This window comes from Doryrhamphus excisus, linkage group LG11 (genome assembly GCF_037039965.1).
Source record: "Doryrhamphus excisus strain RoL-2023G ecotype Guam linkage group LG11, RoL_Dexc_Guam_v1.1, whole genome shotgun sequence".
NCBI classification, from domain to species: Eukaryota; Metazoa; Chordata; class Actinopteri; order Syngnathiformes; family Syngnathidae; genus Doryrhamphus; species Doryrhamphus excisus.
The window spans coordinates 10,928,900-10,946,584 of NC_136367.1; the positions used below are offsets into that span (position 1 = coordinate 10,928,900).

Genomic DNA, 17,685 nt, shown 5'->3' on the forward strand with positions numbered 1-17,685 from the left:
GTTTGCATGTTCTCCTCGTGCATGCGTGGGTTTTCTCCGGGTACTCCGGTTTCCTCCCACATTCCAAAAACATGCTAGGTTAATTGGCCACTCCAAATTGTCCATAGGTATGAATGTGAGTGTGAATGGTTGTTTGTCTATATGTGCCCTGTGATTGGCTGGCCACCAGTCCAGGGTGTACCCCGCCTCTCGCCCCAAGACAGCTGGGATAGGCTCCAGCAGAACCCAGTAAGCGGCATAGAAAATGGATGGATGATTTGGATCTGTCACAATCCGCATTGTTGCCTGTGTGACAGTTCTGTTATGTTTCACTTTGTAAGCCTTTGTAAGGAACTATTTCTGCTTTCGTGCTTTTGTTTTGTATTATTTCCTGTGTTGGTCTGCCCTGTCCTCCGCCACTTTTACGTTCCCTCCTATGTGCACCTGTTTGGAATTGTTGATTGTAGTATTTAGTTCAGCCGGGTGCGTCTTCCTTTGTTGGTGCGTTGAGCCTTCGTCGTGCTGTATGCCAGGGATTCGCCTTATCGGAAATAAAGCTGCGTTTTTACCTGCACTTAGTCGCCATCTCTGCATCCTGGGGTCGTATCGCAACGCTGACATGCCGCAACGTGACAAGATCTACATTATTAAATTGCTTCACGGTTCATATGCTTTGACTTTTTTTTTTTCACCTTTTGAAACTACTTAATAACAAAAAAACTGTGCTTCCATCACATGAATGCAAATATTTTATGACATGTTTTCATGGAGGCGACACGGCGATCGAGTGGTTAGCGCGCAGACCTCACAGCTAGGAGACCAGGGTTCAATTCCACCCTCGGCCATCTCTGTGTGGAGTTTGCATGTTCTCCCCGTGCATGGTGGGTTTTTGTGTTTTCTCCGGGTACTCCGGTTTCCTCCCACATTCCAAAAACATGCTAGGTTAATTGGCCACTCCAAATTGTCCATAGGTATGAATGTGAGTGTGAATGGTTGTTTGTCTATATGTGCCCTGTGATTGGCTGGCCACCAGTCCAGGGTGTACCCCGCCTCTTGCCCGAAGACAGCTGGGATAGGCTCCAGCACCCCCGCGACCCTCATGAGGAAAAGCGGTAGAAAATGAATGAATGTTTTCATGGGACAACACAGAAATGTTAACTCCTCCCATAGCCTTAGTTGGAGGTGTCACTGCAGGTTTTCTTTCCAGCCGGTCACGAAAGCAGGTGATTTTAATGAGCGACACATCTTTCAATGAAGTCACCTGCTGAAGAAACTGGTTGGAGACAAAAGCTGCAACGTCAACGTCCAAGGTTTGACACGTGGCCTACAACGTCATGATATAGAACAATTGTTTTGTTCAACTTCCACTGACCAGTACGGTAGCGTTGTATACCATTAACCGCTAACCTAACACACCTGCTGCCCATGAAAACCTGGAACACAAACAAGTGACATGACACAGAGGTTCGCAAAATGACTAATTGGGCACAATTTGGACTTCACTTTGGGGTGTAGTCGGGGGACAATAATTCAGGGGACATTAAATTTACACCTTAAATTCACCAAAAGCTGTACACTGACTAGTTTCTATTACAAAAGCTGTACACTGACTACTTTATATTACAAAAGCGGTACACTGACTAGTTTCTATGAAGTGTTTCCCCATGAAAGATGTCATAAAATAATTGCAGAATTGTAGTTTTGTTATGTTGTGTAATATCGTTGATGTTTTGCTGTACTTCTTGTGCTACAATGAGGTTGCGTTACTGTATGTTCTCCCAGGAAATTGAATGTTGGCGCTCAAAGGTCCCTCCTCCTCATCCTCTTCTTGCTGTTCAGAGCCGTAAGGGGCTGTGTGGGGGTCGACTATTAGGAAGAGCTATAATACACACATGCACAAGTGCACACACACGCATTCACAAGCGCACACACACTTATACACAGCAGTGTCTTGAGTGGCTGCCACCTCCAGCTGTCACAAAGGGGCACAAAAGGAGGTGTGGGGGTGTCTCTGGTTTGGTTTTGGGCTTGGTTAAGGATGGAGGGGTGGGTGGGTGGGTGGGTGGGGGGTGCTTGGTCGCTGAATAGAAAGATAAACTGAAGAGGCCCCACCCCCCCATGCATAGACACACACGCACACACACTCTTCAGGAAGGAGCTTGTCATCTGCATCAGGCAGCATCGTCTTTCATTGTTCTCTATAAGCCCAACAGCACACGCACACACACACACACACACACACGGACTATGCATTTGAACCAACAGTAAAGAGTAAGAGCCTATTTGACTGTCCCACCTGTTCTCATGTTTGTAACACACACCTGCTACACTATAATGCAAGACGTTTGTCTGATGTTGCTCTCAGCATCTTCAGCAAACACATCAGTTCCATGTTTTGATTGATGTGTGTCTCCTGGAATATTACATGCTTTATTTGACTGAATTCATCTGAAGTGAAACCATAATCATGCAACCTGTCTCTATAAAAGAATGTATGCTTGCTTGGTTGTGGTTATGTCACCACAGGAAGGACAGAATATTGGACCAAAGTGTCTCAGGTCCACACGTATTGGGGCAGCTACATAGTGGGAAAAGTTAGGAATACGTGGGGTCCTTCTCACTGGAACGGCATCCACACTTCTGGCAAGACTTTCTAGGTTCCCACTGGGAACAAAAAAGGGTCGTCAGAAAATAATCGATTGTCCAAAATGTCTTGCTAAGATGAAGAATGGGGAAGAAGCGCACAGACCGACCTTCATTCATTCCTTCATGTGACCATATACTTGTTGTAGATACTTAGTAGTAGTATATGTAGTATACGTGTACACATCATATTGACACTTTGGGATGACGATGAAAGATTCCCTCCTTTTCTTTCCTTCTCACCTTTTTCCTCCTCCTCCTTTCGACAACGTGTGGAGCCGTCACCGTGGCAACGGGGGGGGGGGTGACATGTGTGGTGGACAGGCAGGGATTGGAGGGTGGAAGGGAGGGGGGCATATAAGGAGGAGGAGCCCCCCACTGCACTTTGTAGTGTCTCTCTGTGAATAAAAGCATCCCATTCTTCGTGCGTCCAAGTGGAGGACTGCTGTCGTCTCCGCATCCTCGTCCTCATCCTCGTCTTCATCCTCGTCTTCATCCTCGCCTCGCTGTGCACATGCCGAATGACTGGAGGGAACGAGAGAATGGCCTCATGCATTTTCTTCAATGTGCCAAAAGAAGGAGGATGAGGAGGTGAGAGGAACATGACTCCCTCTCGCCTCTTCTGGCGCCAACGCCGTGATGCCAGTTGGCATCCGACGCCGCCACGGTGGGATGGGCACCAGTGGTAGGACTTGACTGTTTATGACTTTCTAGATGTCACAGTGGTAGACCTTTGACTTGATTACGTCTTTATTCCAACATGCAACGCTTACGTAGTCCCAGATGTGGAAGTGGTTCATTTGCAGCTCAAGATGCTGGAACTCCATCAATGTTTAACCATGCTGAAACATGGTAGACGTTGACAGTAAATGTGGTGTTATTTGCTGCTGAAACTTAGAAATGGATTTTGTAGGATAATTGGCTGCTGAAGTGAAGCATGATATCAATTGATAGAAGATGTATTATCTCATGCTGGAACATGACAGAAAGTGAAAGTGTGGTATTATTTACTGCTGAAACATGATTGATACTTGTATGAAATGTGACCAAAGGTTGATGTTGCTGGCTATGAGAGAATTTGAGAGAAATATGCTTGACAATTTGGAATAATTCCTGCTGAACTAGATAGAAATGTCATATTTTCTGCTGAGTATAACTGCTGTTATTTGCATAAGAAAACGTAATGTAGTTTCATGCTGAAACGTGCTAGAGATCTAATTTTGATGCTGAAATATAAAAGAGGACTGATGTTGCTTGATGCTGAGTTATAGTAATTTGGGGATGTTTGCTGCTGAAACATGATAGAAATATCTTGCAGAATATTTTAAGACTCCATACAAGTTTGCACGGCGGCAGCAAACAACATTTACGGCCATTTTCATGCATCCTCTTGATCATGAACTGAAGGATCAAACATAACTCATACACAGTGGTGATGGGGGCGGGGGGGTCATGAGGCCTTTACCTTAGTCTAACCTCATGACTTTTAGTCAACGGCCGCATTTGTGTATTGGTGGAATTGTATTGTAGGCTAGAGTGTGTGTGTGTGGGTGTATAAAGATAATCCATATTATATTATACATTTAAATAATCATCATGTTTTATGCTGTCTGTGTTTATACTTATTATCTGCTAAAGTTCATAAAGGCTGAACAGAAATGAAATTTGAAAACTTTTTTTTGCCATCCAGAAGAAAACAATGGCCACCCGCGCCTTTCACCCCTTGACCTTTTTCACCCCAGCTGAATAAGCTAAAGCTGAGCAAATCCATCTGCCACTCTCAGACAAACTTATGCACAACCTGTCTCACACAGCACTTTTAACCACACATCGTACATCATAGATTTGTAATAATTGGATTGAATCATCTTTAGTATGAAAGGTCCTTTAGCTGCATGATAAAGTCTACATAATACATAAACTCACTTAAACTTCACTTAATGGCCCAGTCAGCAAAAGGTAAAGCGTAGCTTCTTTGTATAATCAAGCTGGTCTCTGTGTGACGGAAACGTGCGAGTACGATAGCGTTGGCGGGAGCAGATGGACAATAGTTGCAACAATAGTTTCAACAATAGTTTCCAATTGTTTACATTCATTAAAGAATCTTTCATTATTTACATCTGCTCTTTTTCAGCGCTACTTTTGCCTTTTCTTTTGTTTGTGTGTAAAATGTTCATAACCGACTCGGGCAACACATTCCTTGTATGTCAGGCAGGTGTCCTCACTGTTCAAATTCGACAGAGTGAGCTTGTTAAAGTGGCCACACCTCCCCCGGAACAGACCACGCCCCCTCACTTGAGCACGTTTGATTGACAGACATTGTAAACGTCTGCAGCAGCTGCAATGCAGCCACTTTTTTTTTTTTACATTTCTTGTTACAGAATATAGATTCACCCCCTCCCTGCCACTCCCTACCGTGCACACACGTGCACACACTCACACACGTGCACACATATTACACTCTGTCCCAGGGCCCCTGTCTCATACGACAACGAACACACTTGATGAAGCTGCTGGCTGCAACGTTTGAATCAGTAGACAAACATGGCGGGCAGGTGTGATGAAGAGCGAGGGTGTGGTGGGTCGGACATCCCCGCAGCCCCACCACCACACCCCCCGCTGGTGCTTATCCACGTCTCCCCTCTCGGCTGCTCCACTTCCAGAGAGGCGTGATGACTTGAGGGCGTGGAGCGGCGACTCCATGGAAGTTAATGTAATAAAACAACAAGATGAGTCGGGATGACAAATGAACGTATTTGTTCTTGGAGTGGGCCCCAGGGGGCACTGGGCGAGGTACTGGGCAGACTGGTGATAAATAATCATCACTAATGTGTGACTAATGACCCCACCCACTACATGCTTAGCTTTCACGCTTTAACACACAGCGTGTCACAATTCCACATTAAAGTTGATCAAATTTCCCTCCAGTTTTTGCCACGTTAAAAAGTTTGAAAGCGCCCCCCCCCTCGCCCCCCCTCCCAACACACACAATGTAGTGCACAACTGTCGTCCCCCCGGTGGGTCATTCTTTATCAGGTACTGAATACAGTGAATGAAAATCCTTGGGGGGGGGGGGGTCATTTTGTGGCGATGGTGGAGGCAGTGTGTGATGGGAGGGTCTATGCCTGAGCCCCCACCAGAATTCCAAAACAATCCATGCACAGGCTAAACCCTCCCAGGGTTTGACAGGCGGCCAGCGGGGACCGGCAGAGCTGGCATCGGCTTTCAAAGCCACCGTTTCCATTAACGCCCCACGCCGCCACCCCCATAATCTCTGTGACCTCCACCGCTGAGGGACCCCCCCCCCACCAGACCTTCCCATTTTACCCAGCAGGCAGACCAGACCGTCTTTCTGTAAGCTTGAGAACAAGCTGAGATTTTGGTTCAAGATGAAATACGCTATCCGTAGAAGTGGGAGGGACGGGATGGGAATCGTGGATGGTATTCGATCCGAAGTGTGTATTAATTCATACGTTGAGTGACATTCACACACAATACTTGATTGTTTCTCTTCGGCTGAGGAGGAAAATATCCCCATCAAGACTGTAATTCTTTTGAAGCGTCGCGTTGACGCTAGCAGAAGAAGAATTGCGGCGTCTATCTGAGCCCCGTCACATCAAGCATGGAGTCAGTCTATGATTAACTGCATAGATGTCACGTATTGTGTGAAAAGACACGACAATCACTCCAAAGAAGCCCAGTGATTTCTTTGGGGATCATTATTTTCCCTAGGGAGTGGGAGGTCTTCTTATTGATGCTGCAATTTGTAACTCTTGGAGGCGGCCGTCATTACGCAGTGTGTAATTATGTCGCCTATTGTCAGGAAGCGCACGTCACGTAAAACGGTGTTGGGCTCATTATGTCGCTCAATGAGACCCGTTTGCCGCCCCCTCCTGCGCGACCTCGGCGTTGTTCTCCAGGACGAAACTTCCTCCCACCGTACGTCCATTTTGTCGCCTTGAAAAGAAATCTTTCATCTGCGCTTGTTTGCCCAAGGCGCCGTGGCTCCAGACTCCCATGATGCTTTGCCGGGCAGGAATCGATGCGTTCTGTGGCGCGGCGTGCCCAGATGGTGGAACAAATGCGCGTGATTAAACTTGTCAGCGTGGAGAGTGTTTGTCTCTGCAGCACAACACTTTGCTCCATTGTGGCGTGGCATCAAACTCGCGCCAGAACCACAACCGCGTCGACTGCTGGTGGCATATTCAGACATTTGGCGCTTTAATCCAGGAGAATCCAAAGATGACTCCTGAGTGGTTCTGATCCAAACTCTTCCCATCTGAGGATTTCATCACATCTGCTCCTCAACGCTTTTGGTCGCTGCTCAAAAAATGTTGGTTTTATTTTCATTTATACTTTTAGTGATTATTAGTGAGTATACCGGTGGTACACAAAATGGATGGATGGATCAATGGCCTCGTGTTGGAGTGTCCAACTGAAGTACATTCTAAAACTGCAATACAAAAAGGAGCAAAAAGGTAGAATCTATGGAGGAAAAATGTCAAGATCAATAGTGCTTGTCACCTTTTGGGCTTTTTGGCTTTTGCAGCTTTCTGTGGTGTCTTATTTAGCCGTCACACTCAATAAAAAATGCATGAACAGTGCAGGTTAGGGTGCTTTGTTTAGGCTCTCGAATTTGCAGAATGGTACGGTCCAGGTATTATTTTCCGGCCTAAGCAAGTGTTTGTGATGGATACAAGTGTCCTGCACCATCCACTAGCAACCAATGCCTCCTTCTTCTTGCGTGTGTGCTTCAGGGGAACCACATCAACCAGATTCCCACCAAGTATAGCCAGGCTGAGTCCACAAAGTTCCTCATCCTCACCGTGGTGTCCATCCTGTGCATCGTGGGCGTGCTGCTGGCATCCACCACGGTCTACTGTCTCCGCCATCGCTCGCACCACAAGCTCAAGGAGAAGCTCACCAACTTGGGTGCTGACACCAGCAGTGATGCTACTGCCACCTACCAGGTAGGAGCTCGCTACTGCGCTTCGTCTTGACATCAACTCGGCAAACAACCTGAACGCTTTGATTCATTTTCCTTCATTTTTGTGATACATTCATTACTTTATGGAATTCATTTTTGGGTACCAAGCACAGACATAAGATACCTAAAGGGGCGGAGCTAAGCATAGTGCTGTGTGTTGATTGGTGGCCATTGGTGGAAAGGTGTATTTTATGTTTTAAGCTGCTTAGGGCTGGTTGATATGGACCAAAACTCATATCCGGACATATTTACGTAGGTAGAATATCGATATTACAATATATATCGATATTTTTTCCATAAACTGAAAGTCAAAGACAAATATTTGTGCAAAGTTTTATTAAAATGTAAACAATATTAGAGAAAAATAGCCACAGGAATAAAATAGTATGTTCTATTTTTTGTATATAAAGTATATAAAAATTTAAATATACTGTTCAATCTTCAGGGCAATCATGCTGCACTTATGATCTCTATGTCTCTGTAGCCGGGTTAGCCGGGTTAGCCGGGTTAGCTGGGTTAGCGGCATCAGCGTTCCCCATGACGACGGTAAACATGGTTGATGCCATTTTTGAATACCTTTATACTGTCTTTTTCGCTGTTCACTCCCGCTATGCTGCCTCTCCACTTCCATATTTCGTGGGGATATCTGATCATGTGACGTAGCGAAGGGATGCTAACAGCTGCTCCCGAGTGTCAACAAGGGCGCAAGCGGCAAGCTACAAACGTAAAAGAATGAACATCCATAGCTGCACCCTTGCTCAAGGGGTTGGCAGGGCACAAAACAAAAAGGAAGCAATAAATAAAGCACCATTACACACTAAAAATCACCACAACTAGCTTGCCATTGGGCGGCGCCATCTTGAAACATGAGACCTCCGCATCAAATCCCGTCTATATCGATATGAAAGATATGCTTATTTTTGATATGGTGCTTAAAAGAAATATTGACATAAAAACAATATGGCTACATTGCCCAGCCCTCAGGCTGCTGCAGGTTGTTGTGGTTTGGTGTTTTTGCTCCCCCCGCCTGCTGTAATTATCCTTTGGCTGGGATAAGGTGAGAGTGTGAAATTTAATTTGCAGAATCCAATATTAAGTGGCGATTTGAGCAGAGAATTGGATTGAGATTTGTCTGGTCCCCCCATGACCTTTTCCCTCTGCCATGTTTTTAAATGAGAGCGTCCCCGTGAGCATTGATTCTTCAAATGAGCCCGGCTGCGCCCCTAAGTGCTCGCTTTTATTGTGCTCCTCATCCGCGGACTAGAAAGAGAGAGTTTCTCATCCCCGCATGTCGTCAAGAGACCACTAAAATTGGAGCTGGACGATAATGCAAATAAAAAACACAAAATATTTGCTTTACTTGAAGTATTTAAGTGTTGTGTTTTTTTTTTGCTTGTGAGATTCTCTCAGACTGCCAAGGATCTTTGAGTGTCATCGCACTCTTTTTGACAGGCGCCGTCACACACTCGCTGCCCCTCCCCCGTCTTAGCGCCGTCTCTTTGTCACCTGCTGTGTGTGTGTGTGTGTTGGCGGGGTTTGGAAGGGGGGGGTATCGGTGTACATCTTGTTTAAGCACACAGCAACAACACACACCCCTGTAGGCGTGCATACTGCACACACACCAGCATGAAAACACTTGTCATGTGCATAAAAAATTCCATTCACGCCACTTTGCCGCCAGCTTCCTGTCCCCAACCTCCCCCAGAACGCGGTGGTCTCCGTGCTACTCGGCTCCCAAGCTTGTCAATCAAACCTTTGCAAACAAACGCCAACATGGGATTGGTCAACGGCGAGGGAGGAGATTTTGATGGACAGGCGATGATGGCGCTCATCAGTCAATCACTCAGCCGTGTCGTCCGCTTGGAATTGATCTTTTTATGTCTTCATACTTGCAACTCTAAAGCTCAGTGACTCTCTTGTCATTTATTGAAAACTATCTCATTGTCTTCATCTTAACATGGCATTGATCCTCACGTGGTGTTTCCATGTGGCGCTGCCAATTAGGGTGGCACTGACCCACCCACCGTCAGTGTGATCAACGCTCACTTTTAGGGTCGCCGGGGGGGAGGGGGGGGTCTGGCAAGATACCCACGAGGGCATGCGGGGTTGTTTGGGGGGCTTTGGCAGCTTACTTCACTGGTGAAAGGAGGTCATGAGGGCACACGCGTGTTAAGAGGCCCAGCCGAGCACATTAGCAGGTTGTCATGGCAACAGTAGATATTATTTGTGTCGGTGGATCGTGTCTTTGTTCTCGTACCTAAATGGCTGTGATAGGAATGTCAATTGTGACGGTCTCGGTTTTGGACCCCCACACAGACACGAGAGTATAAAAGAGAGACAAAACTATTCATTCTGAAATTATGATCATATAAAAACTAAAGTCCTCATAAAAGCTACAGGCAAAGCTGTGGAAAAACTATACAAACTATCATTTAATAAGAGGAATTGTCACGCCCTGTGTGGTTTCCCAGGTGACAGTTTGTCTATGTTCCCTGTCTGGGCTTTGGTTTCCATTCTGTCACGGTCGGGCTTCATTGCTTTACGGTTCGACCCCAGGATGCAGAGAACAGGACCAAATGCAGGTAAACAATATTTATTTTAGCAATAATTGCAGCAGAAGGGAAAGCAACTCAGGTAGCAGACGGACAAACAACAATGATCCCACGCGGGGAGAAGCACACACCTGAACTAAATAGACGGGACAAATTAGGGACAGGTGTGGGAGATCAGGACAACCAAGGCAGACACGGGAAAACAGGAAGTCCAATACAAAATAAGAGGGTCCAAAACGGAAACCAAAGCCCAGACAGGGAACATAGACAAACTGTCACGTGGGAAACCACACAGGGCGTGACAGGAACAATAGAATTATTCAAATGCATTTATGTATCTATTATAATTGTAATGACAATATAATTACTCTAATAGTAATAACAAGGCAGTTTAGGAAGATGCTGGAGAAATGACAATGACAAACATATAAACTACAAGTCAACTACAAGCAAGACGGAGCTATGAGAAGGCAAAAAGGGAACATAGAAGTAGAGATGGAATGGAACCCTCAGGTCAACATGGGGAATGGAACCCTCGGGTCAACATGGGGAAACCATAATGAATAATCTTCACGGGGTGAACGCAGGGCTGATGAATGCTGTTAATTGCAGATTGCATTTTCCCGCCTCATTGCTCCGCTCCAGTGACCAGACCAAGTCACCTGAAAACAGAGTAGTAAACAGGAAGTGACCGAGACCATTGCCAAATTAACCCCTTCTCCTGTCTCCCAGGACTTGTGTCGGCAGCGCATGGCCGTCAAACCTCCAGTCGAGCGCCCTGAGCCCGTCTCCTCTAGGATCAACAGCGTGTCGTCTCAGTTCAGCGATGGTGGCGCAGCAGTCAGCCCTTCGGCCAGAAGCAGCCTGTCATCGTGGAGCGAAGAACCCGCCCAGCCCAACATGGACATCTCCACTGGTCACATGATTCTGGTAAGGAACCGTCGGTAAACGGTTTAAACCACCCATGCAGTATATAGCAGTTATACAGCAGTAATGCAGTTATAGCATTTGAGCAGTGGCTCAAATGAAGAATAATCCAGATGTGATGCTGATTGTATATTGTCACCAAAGTGTGCACCAATGCTACCATACATTTGACTGAGACACTTGACTGAGACACACCTGGCAAATGACACACATTATGTGGAGGCAAGGCAAGTTTATTTACTGCATAGCGCACCATTCCTACACAAGGTCATTCAAAGTACTCTTGTAGATTCTGTACATCAATGACTGCCGAAGCAGGACTCAGGACCTATCATGCTCATTTTTTGACCCTTTGTGTTGCTGCTCCTATAGAGCAGCTACACACAATAACCCGCACAGAAAGCTTTCTAGACCAGAATCTGCAACTATTCCAGCTGTATTTCCTGGGATTTGTGCTTCCCTCCAAAACTGTCTGTTTTTAATTTATTACATCCACGGACCACCTTAGGTCACAACCACTCAGCGGTGATCAGTCACATGCCCAAAGTACTTCCTGGCGTGGAGCTCAGAAGCCGAACATGAGGGTGCCGCGTTTACCAATCTTGGCACAACATTGGTTGTGGAAATGTTATTATTACACGTTTTTTATGTGGGAATACCAGACATGGGTGAGCCCTGCGGTTCTCTCCACCTCCACATGAATGCACCTTTCCCAGCGACAGCATGCTGCTTCTGGCTTCAGCAACAGTTTGGCGGATATTTCACGTTCACGTTCACAAAAACAGTCCAGTGTGAAATGCCGTTGACAGATGAAGATATTTTCTCTAGTTGGGAATCACCAACTCCAATAACGTGTGACAGGCAAAGCTTGGGGGAGGGCAGGGAAGCTGTGACATCACAAAAGAACAGTTTTGGAACACCGAGCGTTTTGAGCCATCCCAAACTTCTTTCACAAACCTCATTAACTGAAAGTTTGGCATGGTTTAACAACATTCTAAATACATTCATAGGTTGGAAAAGCAAGGTGCACTTTAAATATTCTGATGAGACCACAAACACGCCGGGACAACTACATTCTGAGTCGTACAGGCGTAACCGCCAAGATCTCAACCCTTCAAAAACTAAGGAAGTGGTTGTCCACTTCTGCAGGAACCCACCATCATCAGTGAAAACCATGTTTTCCACGTTAACATATCAGCTTGATTCACTGTCTAACATCCATCGCAAGCCATTAAGCTAAATCTTAACAATGAGCAGTAAAATAATCGGACTCGAACAGGAGTCACTCATCAACATTTACAATTCGTGTGTGCATGAATATGTACAGTACATGTCATTTGTATGTATGCATACATATGTACATACCTCATGAATATGTACAGTACATGTCATTTGTATGTATGCGTACATATGTACATGCCTCATGAACGCACTGCTCCTTTAACTCGACCAGGGATTGCTTTCATTTTACATGTATATTTTTAACCAATATGTTCTTTTTATTATGACCTTTTTATCATGGACTTCTTGTGCTGGCAGACTTTCTTCTCTTCTCTCCAACTTTGACTGTTGATTGACGGTCAACTGTTTGTGTTTATTGATTGCATGCGGTATATTTTGTTGTGTTGCCGGGTATGTGAGCTGTACACGCATTGATCCTCTGCACAAATGAAGTTCCTAACCAATCAATAAAGTTCGGAAGTAAGTAAATGGAATATTTTTGTAATTATATAATACAGTTTTTAACATTATTAGAACCCTCTAGACATAAAATAACACTCTTATACTCAGCTTTACCTAATATAATATATATTATAAGAGTAAATAAGCCATTTAAGGCATAAATAAGACCTGTGTGTCGGAAGAAATGTGTTCCGGACATGTGGACAGGAAGCAACATCAGGGTTTCAGAGTTGAATTTTAGCTGGATTACGGCCTAAAGAGTAGCTGTGTTATTATTCTAATTAGTGTGCCTGTTGTGAGATAATGTCAAGTTTTATGATCAGTTTTATTTCATACTGTGTAAGTATAAAAAAAACAGCTTCAACTTTTTCTTGCCAATTTTTGCATTGTTTCATTTTTCCCATACAATGTGCCAAGACCAAAAAAGAAAGAATATGCCCCCCCTTAGATGTTAATCAATGTGCAACATGAATCTCTTTATCCATAATGTACAATTTCTCATATTACCTTTAATCCAAAATGTGTCCTCACCACGAGTCTTTATACTGTATCTGTGCTAACTGCTGATGTGTAGCATCCATAAGCAAGGAAATCCTCCTGGTCTTGTGTTTCATGTTTCATTACGCCCACCGCTTCTCAACCGCCTCCCCGCTGGAGGAGAGCCTCTCTGTCTTTCTGTCAAGCGGCCCAGTAATTATGATGTACAGCTGCTCGCTTCAACCACCTACGGTCCACAAGCCCCGCCCCCTCAGTTTGCATGCATGCGAGGTGACACTGCGATGTGGTTGATGTGCTCAAGAGCAGCATGGATGCTAATGACTTAACTCAGAGGTACGCCACAAGTGCTCGCCGCCATTTGAGCATCGAGACATCCCATCATGGCTGAATAATCGAAAGTGTGTATATAGGTTGGTATTTGAGGCAACATTACGTCAGATGTAGTTCACATCTTAATAATTGTAGTTTTACAAGCAGAAAACAATGTGAAATCATCATAAATGATGAATGGATGCAACTTATTTTTGATGCGGACTTCTCGTACATCCTGGCCAGATTGACTCAAATAGTGTTTCTTAGTCAGCACGAAACGATGAGCCAATTCAAGAAACAATACAAGCAGTTGATGTTTGCTAAATACAAGGATGAAGAGTCTTGAACCAGTCATGATGTGCTATATATATCACTATATTGACACTTACTATGGTACCCATTATGGCATTGGATGCTCATAACACCGAGTACTTCGGGACGGGGTACATTTAAAAAAAAAACAAAAAAAAAACCTTAAACTGTATTATGAAAGCAGGAAGTGAACAAATGTTACAGTTACAGCAGCAGGAGCTTATCCAGGTCGCTACATGGTTATTAAACTATATATATATATATATATATATATATATATATATATATATATATATATATATATATATATTAATAATAATAATACAGTTACATTTTTTTAAAAATTAAACAAAAACCTTAAACTGTATTATGGAAAACAGGAAGTGAACAAATGTAACAGTTAGTGATTGTAAAAGTACCAGATGGAGGGGTAGGATTTAATAAGCTTTGCTTCTTCCTACTCCTTTTGGACATGTGGAACTGGGAACTGATTATAGGATGCACTCAATTGGAATCTGATGCATGTTCAAATGAAATAAAACCATTACCATTACCATTATCATTACCATTATCATTACCATTACCATAAATACTTTATTAAATTGCTGTCATTTTCTTTGGCCCCATGTTGGGTTATTTAGCAATCACAATGAAAGGGCCCAGACAGTAAGTCAGCACCACGTAGGGTGTTTTGTCTTTGCTTTCCGTTTGGCAGTGCAGAGCAAAAAGACTGGTTTGTTTACAAATACATCATAATAAGAAATAAATCATATCGTTTTTTTGTGACCAAAACAGAATCATACAAAAACTGTAGAAAAACCGAGGTTACGTGTATACTGTATGCAACATTCATTCATTTGTTGTAAATGTATTCTTTTGTGTTCCACTTGCTCTGTGCTATGGCCGCCATCATTTTACTGGAAGCAGAAACGGGTCTGAGCTCTTCTGGAATAAAATAGGCATTGTTCTTTCAGTACCTCGGATAGCTTTACCGTGCGTACCTTTGGCCCAGACGGTTTGCGTCCTCCCACACGGGGAACACTCCACAGTGGAGTAGACGTTACATAACCACAGTGTCGCCTCTCCACTATAAAAGGTTTCACACTCTGGGTTATCATTTGGAGCATTTTTAAAGGTCAGACTTGCTCTCGCTGCCCACAGAGGGCCATGCCGAACTCCAAACATCAAAAGAGCTTCTTTTTCCATTCGCCAGAGACGAATGAGGAACCTGCGTGCCATTAAAGCCGCCCACGAGCCGTCCTCGTTCTGTTCGCTGGCTTTCATTTCGCTGGTCTTTTTTTCGCCTACCTGTAAGAAAACACCTCAGCTGTCTTACTAGCTTATGAAGAACATTTTGTCTTCCTTTGGAACCTAATTGGTTCTTTGGACTCCTTTCCGTGCCTCCACGACATTGAAGTTCTAACACAGACAATAAACCACTTTATGTGGATGTCCAGAAAGAGACTTGCTGCTGGATGTCTTTGAAAGCACCACGATGTTCACATGAATAGGGAATTAAAATGATGTTATTTGTTATTTTGGTGGCACATCATCATCATAATAATGAATATATAATTGCATGAAATGATTTCTACATTATTAAAGGACTAGAATAACTGTAGCAAATGCAAGCCCCAGTTCTGCACTGAAAATGCATCGTAGCATAAATCATGTTGAGTGTTCATTATCCCGCATAAGAACAAATTGGAGAGTGCCTTAGTTTTCTTTGAAATATGAAGGATTAAAGAACATATTTATTCATAGGAAGTATTGATGAATGAGGAGTAATGTTTCTTCTGTAATCTTTTCTAAAATTGTCTCCTCATTTTCAATCAGTGTTTCCCTGGCCGTTATGTCACACCCTCCCAAGTATTTTTTTTCTATACAGTAGATCTGCTATTTGTGGGGGCTAAATGGCAAAAACACACATGAGAATGTCTCAAATAAGCCTGGATCATGCTGCTGCAGTGAGGTCAATTCAATTAGATTCAACTTCAATTGTGATTCGTGACAAAGTAAACTAACAAGATAAATACATAGAGGCAAGCTTTAAGCTCTATATATGCCTCACACACTAAATACATTCATTCATTCATTTTCTACCACTTATCCTCATGAGGGTCGCGGGGGTGCTGGAGCCTATCCCAGCTGTCTTGGGGCGAGAGGCGGGGTGCACCCTAGACTGGTGGCCAGCCAATCACAGGGCACATATAGACAAACAACCATTCACACTCACATTCATTCCTATGGACAATTTGGAGTCGCTAATTAACCATGTTTTTGGAATGGGGGGGAACCGGAGTACCCGGAGAAAAGCCAGGTGTGGTTATTAAATATGTTTAAAGTATCAAATGTGTAGTTACTAACCACAAAAGAACAGGATAGCCAGAAGCCAATCAGACTTTAGAAGCTTTAGTGGACTTTTGTGCAACAGGAAATACTAAAACCAAACAGCAACTCAACTTCAAATACGAGGCAGGCATGTAAACTAATCAAATATATATTGCACCTTTTCATTGTTGTAGGGAATGTTTTCTCTTCAAATATCCTGCAGAGTGGGCTGCCTTGTCTTGGGCTGGGGTGCCTTTGTAAACTGGTTGTATTGTGTTGGGTGTTTGTTTTGAGGTGTCGTATCAGGTTGGCCATGTTAAATGCAGCCTCTTCTTTCCCGCCTCTTGAAATCCCAAGTTAGCAGATTTCACACTTTTTTGCAGGGTTGCACACGATTGCAAGGTTTTTGTCATCCACTTCAAAATACCTGCACACAGCAGCCATAGTTGTGCAATGGATGGCTTTCAACCAGTACTGTCACTGCGGCAAAGTCATATCCTGCCATACACATAGCTGTTTCTGTGTGGTATGCAGTGAAGAGGTCTCACTCTGTACCACCACATGACTATCGAAATGATAAAAGGTCATGAGATTTCCAATCACATGATTGGATGGGAGCATCACACGTGCAATCCAGCCCAAGTTGGTGTTCCCATTGTTAGTGAGTGATGGGTGCCTGTTATTTTCCAGTCACTTACCCACACTTCATTTCTGTGTGAGGAACATGCTTCCTGTCAGTTGGTAGGCCAATTAAATAGAGTGTGTCTTCTCAAAACAATGTGCGTTCAAAAGAGCAACACATTTGCATCACAAAAATGCCTCCTCTGAAAAATCAGACCTTCTCGGCGTTACTTTCCCTTCCGTCGAATCACTGTGCGCTGTCGCCTTGTTGTTGTGTGTGTGTTCCACAGTGTTTATGCAGTAGAACTCTTCACCCACTATGGAGTCACGACGCACAACACAACAATAAACAGGTGACGTGCAGTGAAGATCAAATCAAAATCAATATACAGTATTGACCAAAGGGTAACAAAAAACATGGGAGCTGTACAGCAGTGAAAGAAATATTGAATGAGAGGAGAATGATAGTGGGAGTCATTTCACCAGATTGGGGTGGTACAAGATTTGTTACAAAATCCACTCCTGTGTCACCCTCTGTTGCAAATGCTGAATGGTGAATATGTGAGGATCCACTGTCTAGCACCAGATCATAACGGAGGTCATTTAACAACACTTTTCTTAGAAAACAGGACTCAGCTGTCCATCTATTTTCCACATTTTATCCTGCTGAAGGTTGCAAGGCAGCAGGAGCTTATCCAGGTTGCTACATGGTTATTAATTAAATAAAAAAAAATAGAAAAAAAAACCTTAAACTGTATTATGGAAAGCAGGAAGTGAACAAATGTAACAATTAGTGATTGTAAAAGTACCAGATGGAGGGGTAGGATTTAATAAGCTTTG

General features: G+C 43.9%; 1 protein-coding gene across 1 annotated transcript in view; it reads left to right on the top strand.

The window, feature by feature from the left end:
- LOC131120573 (receptor-type tyrosine-protein phosphatase N2-like) overlaps positions 1 to 17,685 on the top strand; it is a 135,353-nt gene that overhangs the window by 94,721 nt on the left and 22,947 nt on the right. The window contains exons 13-14 of the mRNA XM_058065242.2: positions 7,380 to 7,592; positions 10,894 to 11,091. Coding sequence (XP_057921225.2) covers positions 7,380 to 7,592; positions 10,894 to 11,091 — 411 coding nt within the window. The remainder of the gene's footprint in view (positions 1 to 7,379; positions 7,593 to 10,893; positions 11,092 to 17,685) is intronic.